Consider the following 12,479-nt stretch of genomic DNA (forward strand, 5'->3'; position numbering starts at 1 on the left):
AAAGAAATGTTAACCACACAGAGAACTTGGGAAACGTGTGTAAAGAGCACTTACAAACAAACTCTTCCTTCTTTCCACTAACAGCACTCTATATCTAACACGTGATTTGATACCATGTGATAGCACTGTGCTGACTCTACACATGCAAACACACACACACAAACACACACACACACACACACACACACACACACACACACCTTTTCCCGTAAAACTTCTGGGGCGGCCCTGAAAAACTGCTCACATTCAAAGCAATTTCATTCAGGATAACAGATGCCTCTACTACCTTTGGCTTCACTTCTTCAGGGCTGTATTCCCCATCATTTACACAGGCTAAATCTCAAGGGTCTGCGATCCTGTCCACAACCAACCTGTGAGCTGACTGTCAAAGCACAAACCCCTTCAGATGGCAGCAACTGTCCACCAGCCCCAAAGGAAATGACATCACTTCCTGGCATCTACCTTGAGTCATCATTATGTCATTTAAATTGACCCCAAAGCAGAGGATATGAGCAGAGGCCCCTAAAAAGACCACTTAAAGAAGATACACACACAAAAAAAAGTCAAGGGATTCCATGATAAGATCCTTAAAAATTATCTTTAATTGATGCCAAATATGAACAGATCATGAAGTGACAGAACCAAGTAAAATTGCATAGATGAAAACTATGCGCATCATTAGGTTCTCCATTCGTAACATTCAGTATCCTCGACCCAACATGGTAAACGGTTAGGGCAGGGCAAGTGCAGGGGAGATGAGATGAGACAGGTCCTTAACTCAAGGAGTAAGCAATTGGCAAAGCCAAGGAATAAAACAGAACTTCATCAGCTGCAATGGTTTGTCGTCCTGAGGGTGCACTTCAGATTACTACATCTCGACTTTAATTTTCAGCCTCGGGAATACTTTACCTTTAATCTTAGAGGTATGTCATAGAGGTCATGTCACCCACTTATGGCTGCTGCATGTGTGATCCTTAAACAGTGCATTGAAGAAGAAACAGACTTCTGTGCATTTCGGAAAGGGGAAACAACTTATGACCTAGCGGTTTTGTTTGTTTGTTTGTTTGTTTGTTTGTTTGCAAGGGCTTTCTTGTTTTATTTTCTTTCCTTATTCCATTTCTTCTTTTTCTGCTATTTAGGGAAAAACAACTTTTCTAGAGCTTTTGAAGTCTCACATCACAAATTCCCTGATAACTCCTACGTGAAAATCACTGTGGCTAGGGTTAACCCTCTCAAAGCCTTCCTAAAGGCAGCAGCGTCTAATGCTCTGCTTACACACTGACACTCCCATGAGTCAGTGAGCAAAGAGGCTGCCATTTGATTCCAAGGCTTTGAACCTTCTGTCTATGCCCTGAATGAGTTTGCACAGTGGCCCAAGGTAATGGAATAGTTTTGGTTAACATTTTGGTTCCTGCCTGTTTCTTTACAAAAGTGGAAAGTAAGGTACATTCCCTGAAATTTTACCTGAGTCATTCTAAAAAACGTTTGCATATACCCTGAAGACCCATGCTATGAATGTAAGTACTGCCGTACCACATGGTAGGCGAGAGTCCACCTCCTGAGATCACAGCTCAACCTAGCTGTGTCTGCTCCTCAAATTCTGGTCTGTTTGTCTTCCCAAAATGAATATAAATATCAAAAGGTTTCACTCCTGCTTGGAAAAGGCTGGGAGATAACGTGTTTGTTTGGCAGTTTATAGTCTTTCTAACAATTTTATACTATGGGTGGTTACCACCCACCAACTCTCACCACTCCCGGAAATAAGACATTCCTGGAAGAAAATGGAGACTTGCCTTCTGCTAATGTTCCCTTTCTACTTTCGGTTCAATCCAACCTACCAAACAAGAAATTAAAATTTAAAGTTGCTTTAAAAAAAAAATAAACATGTGCTTTGAGCCCTCCTATATTAAGCATGAGGTTGAAAACTTTTGTTTTTAACTGATTCATTTAGATACTAATTTGAAAAGTTTTAACTACACCCAACATGAAGAAAGTCCCTTATGGGTTGAACCTCATTTTTACTTCAGAAAATGTATTCCTCAGCCGCCATTCATACACTTGTTCTTGTCTAGTCTCAAGAGGATCAAGGCTGTGCTAACTCTTATGGTAAGTCTGTTTCCACCTTAGTGGAATCTGAACCCACCACATACTTTCAATTTAGAAAAATGACTGTCCATTGACTATAGTGTGGAAGAATGCTTGACCTGGTGCTCTGGACTAATCCACACACACACTCCCAGTGAACAGATGTCATTGAGCTTTAGAATTCAAGTCTCAAAGGGGAGGGAGGTGCTGGGTATACACAGATGGAGAAAGGGTAGAGAAGAACCAAACCAAACCCTGTCCCTGCCTATTGTCTGTCTTCTAGAAATACGAGGACAGAGAAAATTAATATCTTTGGTCTCTCTGATTCAGATCACTTGAACTGAGTTAAGCACTTCAGAGATTCTTGGATGGCTAATAGCCACAGGATGACCTGACCCTTCCATGGGCATCCTATGGAACTAGGGCCCTACATGTTGGAAGAGCTGGGCTATGGCTATCAGTGCATCATGAGTCTTCTCCTTCCAGAGAAAACGGGTGTAAGCATCAGGGCATGAGCTGTCAAGGCTCAGTACCTAAGAAGAGGATGGAAGGGCAAAAACCTGGGGAAGGGAGTATGAAGCAGACCAAATGAGAGTCATTCCTTAGTAGGCAGTTTAGTTAAGTGCACCTTCAGGTCTACAAAGACATTTCAGCACATTACAGTGCAGGGGTAAGAGCTTAGTCAAAGGTCGCATGCCTATGCTACACAGAAAATCCCTGTACTCCTTGTCATCGCGCTTACTGCAATGAGCTACAGATGGATAACCGGCATCCGTATCCCTCATCCACTCCAAACTCGTAACAGCACATCCCCCAACCCCAGGCAGACCACTTCACCACATACAGCACTTTTTCTTGTAGCATATACAGATCATTCAACCTGTCCAGGGAACAGCTACAAGAGGCAGGCCAAGTGTCCAGGAGCTGGCTCAACGGTCTTCACCTCATCGTCTCATCCTCTAACGCATCCATCCCATAGTACTGAGTGGATTATTGCTGTTGACAGAGTTCTGTTGTGTCCTAGATCTCAGAGTCAAAATAAAAGTTCAAGATATCCCTGGAGACTGGAGGAGGAGTTGGCATTTTTCTCCCAACTAGAGACTTGCAAGCATGTAAAAGAAAAGATCAGAATGGTGATCTAAGGTTCAAAGAGTGAGCAACACAAGGGAGAGTTTAATACCCCGTAGTCAGAGGCTGGGCAGTTCTTGGCACCTCATAATCCAGGATATGTGTTGTGTTCTCCCTGAAGACTCAATAGTTGTACAGGGAAAGAAAATGTCCATCTTCTTTCATTTGAGCTAGACAGCCTGGATGTCCCTGTAGTTTCTTGGTTGAGGGCCTCACTTCTAGTCTGAAGGCTGGGTGGGGGAAAGGGATGGAAGTATGAGGGAAGATTCCAGAAGAAGCCAGGCAAGAACGTAAGGCAAACAGTAGTAGGCAGCCACATGCTATAAGCAGAATGAAGATTCCCCACTCCAGCATCCTTAAAAAGGCAATGAACGCCTCTCCATTGGTGGGTAGCTGCTGGACTCCACAGCCTGTGTGATATGATGATCTTTCAGCTGGACATGGGGTCCCCACCATTCTCTGGATTCGGTGGCTGGGGCAGCAGTAGTCAGATGTTCAGCCAGTGAAGTGACTTCCAGGAGGGACAATCATAGGAACATCATAAGAAATATCTATCGGAGGTTGGCCAGGGTGGCTGGCCTATGAAAGATCACTGTGAGATAAGTGTTCCCATGATTCACAACGATAGCCCCAAAGACCAGAGTATCAGAGATCTGCAAAGTGCTACAGCTGAGAGGGAGAGGGTGGAGGAAGAAGGAACCACTGAACCTGAGAAAGCTTTGTATGTCCAGAGTGGCTTTCTGCATTCTCAAAATGTCTCTCTTGGCTTCCGATAGAGAAGAAAGAAAACAGAAGAGAACAGAACAGAACAGATTTATGGGTTGTGTCCAATTCAAAGATGGGTCTCAGTTCATATCCAGAGTTAGGCTGCCAAGAAGACCAAGTCCAGTAGATGGCCAGAGAGGCAGCACCTGCTCTCTCTCTCTTCTTTGGGGCTCTGAGGGTGGTGTGGTCTTCTCACAGTGGTGAAGTGAGAAAGTGAGGATGGAAAAACAAACGAAACAAAAAGCAAAAGGTCTGTGCCCCGACCCTTCCTCCCTTTTTAAAAATAACTTCCCAGCTGAGTTATGGAGGCACTTTCTGCAGTTCACTGTGGGTACAGATAAAGGCACTAAGCGACTATTAAATCAACTGGCTGAGTTTCTTCAGGTAGCCTCAAGGGGAGGGCTGAAGTCTCTTAGACTTCAAATCATGACTGCAAAAAGAAATCAGCTCTGCTCTGGGTGCATAAAGAGATAAACAATGCACCAAAAAAACCATGCAATATTGCACCTTTTTTTTTTTTTTTTTTTTTTTTTTTTTTTTTTTTTTTTTTTTTTTTGCTTGTTTTGCTTGTATTTATGTTCAGCTAGAAAGAATGCTTGTCTTAGGTCTATTGAATACCTTGGTGACTTATTTAGCTTTCCGCAGTTTTCCCTTAAAGGATGGGCATATTGGTCCTCTCTCTCTGCCTATACCTACACAGAAGCTTGACATTTCCCTGAGCAAAGGCAGGAAAATTGAAGGGAGTGTCCCCCCACCCCCACCCCATTGTTTCTTTTTGGGCCTTTCATCCCACAGACTCATGATTTTTAGTATTTTCTAATTTTTATTACTGAGATCATGCATTAATTAAGTCAAGGTATATCTTAATCAAATAGGCCATAATGCTGACTAAGAGAACATGCTTTGAGCTCCAAAAAAGGGATTGTTCCCATCTGACTATGTACTTAAGTACAGTACTGTAGTTGCTAAGAAAGGAGTTAATAAGTGAAGGAGTGCACTTTTGGTGAATGCAAATGAAAAGGGGCCTATGTTTAGAGGAGTAAACCCCAACGAAAGCTTATTCCCTATTGTCTGGGCTAACTTTCTCGGCATGCAATTATAAAATAAATGTTATCAGATTCAAACATGCTTACCATTTAACTCTTGTGCTCTTGCAATAAGGAGGGTAAGGTTTTACATCCACTTCTGAAGGTCAGGGGTCAGGGTGCAGGATTTGGTGAGAAAAGACCTATATTTGGATCATATGCAGTTGAGAGAACTTAGCAGCCCTACAGATGAATCAGCTCATTTCATCGAGTTACCCTTTTCTAAAAAGAATAGACTGAATTTAAGAGAATGGGGCAGATGGAAGATCCCAACAGATCGGGACCAGTAACAGATTTGCCAAGGTGCTTTCTGAACCAGTCTTAATTAGTCCGGATTTTGTTCATCTTGTATGCAATTCGGTTGATCAAAATAAAAGCATTTTTTTTCACTGACCACTGAGGCTGTTACAAAGTGTTCCACAAGGGTACACTATTCTGAAATGTGCTGTGCAGTTTGCAAAGGTTTTTAGAGTGGAGTCCCATGCAAATTTGAATTTTTATATTCCTAAGTGGTCATCTTTAGGGTTTTTTTTTAATTAAAAAAAAAACTTAAGCCAAAAGATTGGAAATATTTCAGTACAAGGAAAGCATGAGTCGTATTTCACACAGACTGCTTAATGGACAGCATTTAAGCCAGCTTTATAAAATATTCTTTCTTTTCTCATTTTTTTTGATAAAATGAAAATAGCTGGGTTTTTTTTTTAATGGATCTTGAAAGCTTCAGGTTTGCCACTCCCCAAATTCACAATGCAACAATGCATTGACAGTTAAATAAAGCATTCAAAGACTAATAATTAGTAAAGTATCTACAGAATGGGACCAGAGTCGCCAGGGATTTTGTTGGGGGGCTTTTGCTTGCTTGCCTGTTGCTTTTTAAACATCGGTCAGGAGCTTGCTCTTATTAACGCAGTTTTGATCAGCTGTGGTGCAGTTACCAGTTCTGATATTTGCCTGTCTGTAATGGGCTATGCTATTGTTCATATCCTCTTCGATCTCCATGTACTCAGACTTGCTGATAGTAGAGGAGCTGCGCCGGCTGAGGTCACTGTCAGAAGCTAAGTTAGGAGAACTAACGTGGAGCAACTGAGCCTGCTCTTCCCCCTCAGTTTCTCGGTGGTAGAAATAGTTGAAATTGGACACAATGACAGGTACGGGCAGGGCAATTGTCAGCACACCAGCGATGGCACACAAGGAGCCCACGATCTTGCCTCCAATTGTCACAGGGTACATGTCACCGTATCCCACAGTGGTCATGGACACCACCGCCCACCAGAAAGCATCGGGGATGCTGGAGAAGTGCGACTCAGCTTCTTCCGCCTCGGCAAAGTACACTGCACTAGAAAACAGTATGACCCCAATGAAGAGGAAAAAGATGAGCAACCCTAACTCCCTCATACTAGCTTTGAGGGTCTGTCCCAGGATCTGGAGGCCCTTAGAGTGGCGGGAGAGTTTGAAGATTCTGAATACCCTTACCAATCGGATGACCCTGAGGATGGCCAGGGAAGTAGCCTGCTCGCCCTTCTGATTTCCCTCCTGCTCAGCTATCTCCGTGCCCAGGGTAATGAAATAAGGGATGATGGCCACAATGTCGATGAAGTTCATGATGTTCTTAAAGAAGTCTGTCTTGCTAGGGCAGGCAAAGAAGCGCACCACCAGCTCAAAAGAGAACCAGATGATGCACAGAGTTTCCACAATGAAGAAGGGGTCCGTGAAGATGTTGGAGGTATAGATGACTGTGGTGTTGTCGATGCGGTGGATGGTGCCGGTGAAGTCCTTGTCATCCTTCAGCTCAGGGAGAGTCTCCAGGCAAAAGATGACTATGGAGATGAGGATGACCATGACGGACACTATGGCAATAACTCTGGCAGGCCCCGAGCTCTCTGGGTACTCAAAAAGCAGCCACACCTGGCGCTGGTATTCCTTCTCGGGTAGGGGGCGCTCCTCTTCCTTGATGAAGCCCTCGTCTTCCCGGAACTTCTCCATGGCCTCCTCGCCCAACTCGTAGAATTTGATCTCCTCAGAGAACATGTCCAGGGGCACGTTGACCGGCCTGCGCAGGCGACCCCCCGACTGGTAGTAATATAAGATGGCATCAAAGCTGGGCCGGTTGCGGTCGAAGAAGTATTCGTTCCTCAGGGGGTCAAAGTAGCGCATGCGTTTCTTTGGGTTGCCCAACAGCGTGTTGGGGAACTGTGCCAGGGTCTTGAGCTGCGTCTCGAAGCGCAGCCCGGAGATGTTGATCACCACGCGTTCGCAGCATTCGTGGTCATCGTGGTCGGCCTGCCGTGGGTAGCTGCCATCCTGGGGGTGACCCGGAGCGGCTGAAGCCTCGTCCGCGTTCTCCCCGGACATCACCGTCATGATGGAAGCGGGGTGCAGGGGTGGGAGGCCAGGAGAGAGCAGGAGGTGTGGAGGAGTGAGGGAGGAGGGGTGGGGGGGACCCAAGCGGCCCCCCCACCGGAGAGTGAGTCTCCCCCACGCTCACGGGGAGGGGCTTCAGAGCCAATAGGTTTCAGAGGTTTGCAACTTTGCTGGTTACCGCTTCCCCCTCCTCCACTCTGCCTTTTACCCAATTTGGAAACCCCTCCGCCTGAGGGTCACCAGTGAGGCTTTTTTGGCTAGACTCAGGTTTGGGGATGTGCTCTGTTTTGTGTGTCTGTGTTGGTCGGTGGGTTTTTTCTTCCTGCTCTTTGCCTTAACGCACACCTGCCATGGTTTCGGGGCTCGCCCGGGCTCCCCTCCCTCCTGAAGCCCTCCTAGGACCCGGTGCAGTGCCAACTCAGCGGGACCCCAGGCCTGTCACCCACTTTGCTGCTCCTCGGCTCTCCCCCCTTCTACCCCTCTTCGCCTGCCGCCTTCTAAGCTCCCACCGGGGCGATCGATGGACGCTGCGGAGAAATAAAAAGTGATACGAGGGTAGAAAATCAGAAGCGTTCCGATGGGACGAACCTTAGACACCGAAGAGCACAGACTACCAGCTTTTGTAGGACACACTGGACTTTTTACTGGGGTTCACACACACTCACGGACAGACACACAACAGACACCCAGAAATCCAAGTTTGGAAATCTTCCATCCCACTTCCCCAGTCAATGCCCAAGAGCCGAATGTGTTCACAACTTCGTTAAACTGGAGCTCGGAAAAGCGCTTAGAGATACTGGAGGAGCTCCTGGCCCCGGGCATCAATCCCGCACCCTCAGCCTCCCCCCACCCTGTCACCCCAACCTCCGAGTCTGCAGCCCCGAACTGGGGAGCCCCCTACCTGGCGGGCCGGCTTGGCGCAGGGGCGGTGCTGAGTCGCGCAGAGTCGGAATGCGGCAGGGTCGCCTTTGCAGCAGCCCGAGCGAGCCTTGGAAGCCGCCGCCGCAGCATCCGAGAGAGGCTCCTGGGCCCCTCGCGGTCCGCGTCCTTCCCCCTCTCAGGGGTCCAATCGTTTGACTGAGCAGCTACGAAGGAAACCTCCGTTCCCTCCCCCCATCGTCACTCGGTACAGGCAACCTGGAGACGCCGTCCTCTCGCCGGGTGCAAAAACAAACAGACAAAAAGGGCCACCTTTTCCCGAATCACCCAAGCAAATGGCGAAAAGCAGCACTCTCGCCCCCTCCGGACACTCCGCGAGCCCTTGATCCGATCCCCGGGGAGGCGGGCGGCCCAAAGTCCGGCTCTACATGGCTCTCGGATAACCAGCACTCTCCGCACCACCGCGTGGAGACCTCGCTCCGCGGAGCGCCGGGAGCCTTCAGCAGCTCAGAGTGAGGAGGGGAGGTTGCGGCCGCAGGTCCGCACGGTCCATTTCTGGGTGCTGCAAGATCAGCAGAAACCTGAGAAAGCGCCTGGAATGCGGAGCAGCGATTGGCCCACCCGGGCGTGGGTTGGGGAGGGCGGGGGAGGGCAGAAGCGAGGAGGTAGATGGAAAATATGAGGGGGTGGTTTGGCAGAGGCGGGGGTTGTCATTCAGTTCCCATGCTTGCCAGCACAGCTTTTCTTCCTTTTCCACCCTCTCCTCCTCGGAAAGCCCACTACCAACTCCTCTTCCCCGGTGTCCCGCAGCCCCGCCCACGCACGGCCCTTTAGCTGCGCGCGACCTTCCCCGGGAATTTCACATTGGAGATGGTCAGGTCCGACGCAATGCAGGCAGCGGGTGTCCCTGGCAGAACTCCTTGGACCGGTCTGCTTTAGATGTAGTCACCCCAGCAATCTCCCTCCTGCATCTCGCTTCTCCGCGCCACCCCGCCCCTCCCCCAGAGGCCTCTCTGCCCAGCCCACCCTGGTCCCCACATCCCCCACGCCAGCCGCACTCCGAAGGGTGCAGATCGGTAAGAGCGCTGCGGTTGAGGTTCCCCGGGGTTTCATCCACGCAGTGTTACCGGGAGAAGGTGGTGCCAAGTGTCTGTCCTCCCTGACCCTATCAGGGGGAGCTGAAGTTTTCCTCCAGTCAGAATAGGCCGAAATGCAGAGAATGTGACACCGGGGGTGGGGGCTGGGGAGGAAGGCGTCGTGGGTTGTCTGCCAACTTGGTGCTAATTGGGACAAACGTGAGAAGCATGTCGCCTATTCGCCTCCTAACCTCAGTCCTGCCTTCCGCACCCCCACCCACCCCCCTAGTGGCCCTCTGCCCCTCAGGACCAGTTTCTAGGCTCTGGACATATTCGCGCAAGGGTCCCCACAAAGACGCAAAGCAGTCTGAGCCCAGGACCTGCGCGGAGTCCCCAGTGGAGCGGCGCCTAGGCGCTCGCAGCACCGGGAGGAGGCAGCCAGAAGCTCCGGTCCTTCCACCGCCGCGGAGCCTCTGAGGAGCCGGCAGGAGCCCAGAGTCGCCGCTGATTGGTTCCTCGCACGGCCTTGGCACCGCCCCTCCGCACCACCGCGGCTCGCGTCGCCGCCCGCCCACACCACCCACCTCTTTAATCAAAGCCAATGATCACATCCTCCTGGCTTATTGTGGCTAGTGGAAGGCAGGGTCCTCCACAGGGATCCCGGGGATACAGCTAGTTAAATTCCTCCTCCAGATTCAGACCCCTGCATTCCTTAAAAAAAAAAAAAAAAAAAAAAGTGTTTGTTCTCTCCTCTCCTCCAGATTTCCACCCTGGCTTTTCTTCCATGAACAGCGAGTTCTATTGCACAGCACTCCTTCCCACAACTTCACCCGGTGCACGCTGGTCCCTCCATCCCAGAAACACCATGCCCCCTCTCCTCTTCTGCGCTGATGCTCTATTGGTGAAAACAACAACAACAACAACACATGCTATGCTCTGCCATGAAATGTCAAGCAGGATGGTGTGCGGTCGCTGCTGCTAGAATATCACTGTGATCCTGCTGCATGAACATTTCCTGGCCATGTCCTAGCATTGCCCATCATCTTCCCTGTTCAGTTTCACAGCCCAGCGCTTCTACTTCCTCCTTCCTGCTCCTGGATTGTTGTTTCCTGTACATGGCCTTGTCTTGATTCATGCCTTTTTACAAGGAGACTGCCTTAGATCCGGGTAACCCAGAGCTAGGGAGGCCTCAGATCGCAGGGAGGCCACAGTCAATGGGAGGAACAGACAATAAAATAAATAAACCTAGACTGTAAGTACAGTTCTAGCATGGGTTTACAGACAGGAAGGCCTCTCTGCAGAGGAGGGATCATTGGAATCAGCAACCAGAAGACAAAGACCAATGGATGAAAGAGCAGACTGATGGGTGTATGGACCTAGAGCAAGAAAGACCTTAGGAAACAAAAGATCATTATGAACAGAAAGAAATTACCAAGGAAGGGGCTCATGGTGGGTGGGCCATGCAGGGCCCCTTAGGCTGGGAGGAAGAGCATAACAGGAAATGTACTGAAGTACATATGCCAATGTGATAACATAGAATGCTTATGTTGGGGAGGGTGTTGTTTGCTTGTTTGGTATTTCACTGAAGCCCAGGCTGGCTCCAAAGTAGCAGCAGCTCTCCTGCCTCAACCTCCCTAGAGCTGGGATTCCAGGCTCGAAGTACCCTGCTCTGATTTACTTTTAACTTTTAAAAATATTTTCTTTTTTATTTGTTTGTCTGTTTAGTGTGCGGAGGCACACAATCGTCAGAGGACGATTTAGAATGGGTTCTGTCTCCTTCTATCATGTGGATCTGAAGAATGAAGTACAGGTCATCATCGGTGGCAAGCAACTTCACTCACAAAGCCATCCTACCAAACCCTGCTTTGGGTTTCAAAAGATTACAGTAGTTATTGGAAGCAGGGAACCGGCAAGCTGGCATGGCCTGCATCATAAGCTTAAATGCAAGAGTGTGCTGAGAAGATCTTGAAATTGGCTTTTTCAGAGGGAGTAGAGCTAGGATACGAGGAAAGAAGGGTTTCAACAATGTGGCCTCAAAAACTGAACAGGTGCTAACACCACATACTAGAGTCTGAGTCAGTTTCTCTCCTGTCTGAATGTGAGGCCTGGAACTTTCTATGTGCCCCCATTATCCCCTGCTCACATTCTCCCCACCTTCAAGTGTCCACTGGAGAGGCTACTGGAAGAACCATCTCTGCATAAAGCCACGTTTTGCTTCCTTGGGATTGCCACACGGCAATGAATGGAAGTGGCTCCCCCCAAACTACAAAAAGGCCCCAGAGAGCCAAACAGCCAGCTGGGAAGAAAGTACTACCTCAATAAACCAGTGGTGCAGGCCAGGATGGAGCTGTGTTGAACCTTTCTGCCTTTGTTCTCCTGACTGCCAACCAGCCACATGGTCCAGTGGCAGGCTGGGTCTCTGTGCTTATAAAGCAATGGCTGACTCCGTAGCTTGTAGCTTTCTTTCACATTCCTTCTCCCACATTCTGACTGCCTCGGATCACAGCATCCACTAACTCTTTAGCACTTGGGTCTGTCTCTGGTAATGTTTCAGGGGGACCTTCACTGAGGCTAGGGAGTCAAAGCTTGTTTGGATCATGTTAAGTTTGAGATGACTGTTATATATATATATGTGTGTGTGTGTGTGTGTGTGTGTGTGTGTGTGCGCGCGCGCGCGTACATGTATGTATGTATGTATGTATGTATGTATGTATGTATGTATGTTAAGCATACATAAGCCAGAGAGGTGGGCTTAGTTAGGTATTGGGATTTCTCATCAGCAATGATGACATTTGGGCTGGGTGCCTTTCTGTTGTGGCAGACTGTCCTATGGACTTTAGAATGTTCAACATCCCTCCCATGCAAGATCCCAGGAGTACCTGTCCCCAGTTGTCACAATCCAAACAGTCTCCAGCCACTGTCAAGGTCACCCTCAGTCAGGAACCACAGAAGTAGATGGTCCTCAGGGATAGCACTGAGTCTGGGCATAGAAAGAGAGGGAATGTGTTTGCACCTTGTGTTCCAGGATGCTCTAATGCCAGGAGGAAGAAAGAAAGGAAGGAAGGAAGGAAGGAAGGAAGGAAGGAAGGAAGGAAGGAAG

General features: G+C 48.6%; 1 protein-coding gene across 1 annotated transcript; it reads right to left on the bottom strand.

Annotated features, from left to right (window-relative positions):
• Nucleotides 1-578: 578 nt before the first annotated feature.
• Nucleotides 579-8,871, bottom strand: Kcna1 (potassium voltage-gated channel subfamily A member 1). The gene is made up of 2 exons (XM_055609437.1): nucleotides 8,326-8,871; nucleotides 579-7,951 (listed from the first exon to the last, which is right to left on the bottom strand). The coding sequence occupies exon 2, from the start codon at nucleotides 7,422-7,424 to the stop codon at nucleotides 5,937-5,939; it is 1,488 nt and encodes a 495-aa protein (XP_055465412.1). The 5' UTR covers nucleotides 7,425-7,951; nucleotides 8,326-8,871; the 3' UTR covers nucleotides 579-5,936.
• Nucleotides 8,872-12,479: the final 3,608 nt, after the last annotated feature.

Source organism: Psammomys obesus, unplaced genomic scaffold (assembly GCF_907164565.1).
Source record: "Psammomys obesus unplaced genomic scaffold, mPsaObe1.curated_primary_1811, whole genome shotgun sequence".
NCBI lineage: Eukaryota > Metazoa > Chordata > Mammalia > Rodentia > Muridae > Psammomys > Psammomys obesus.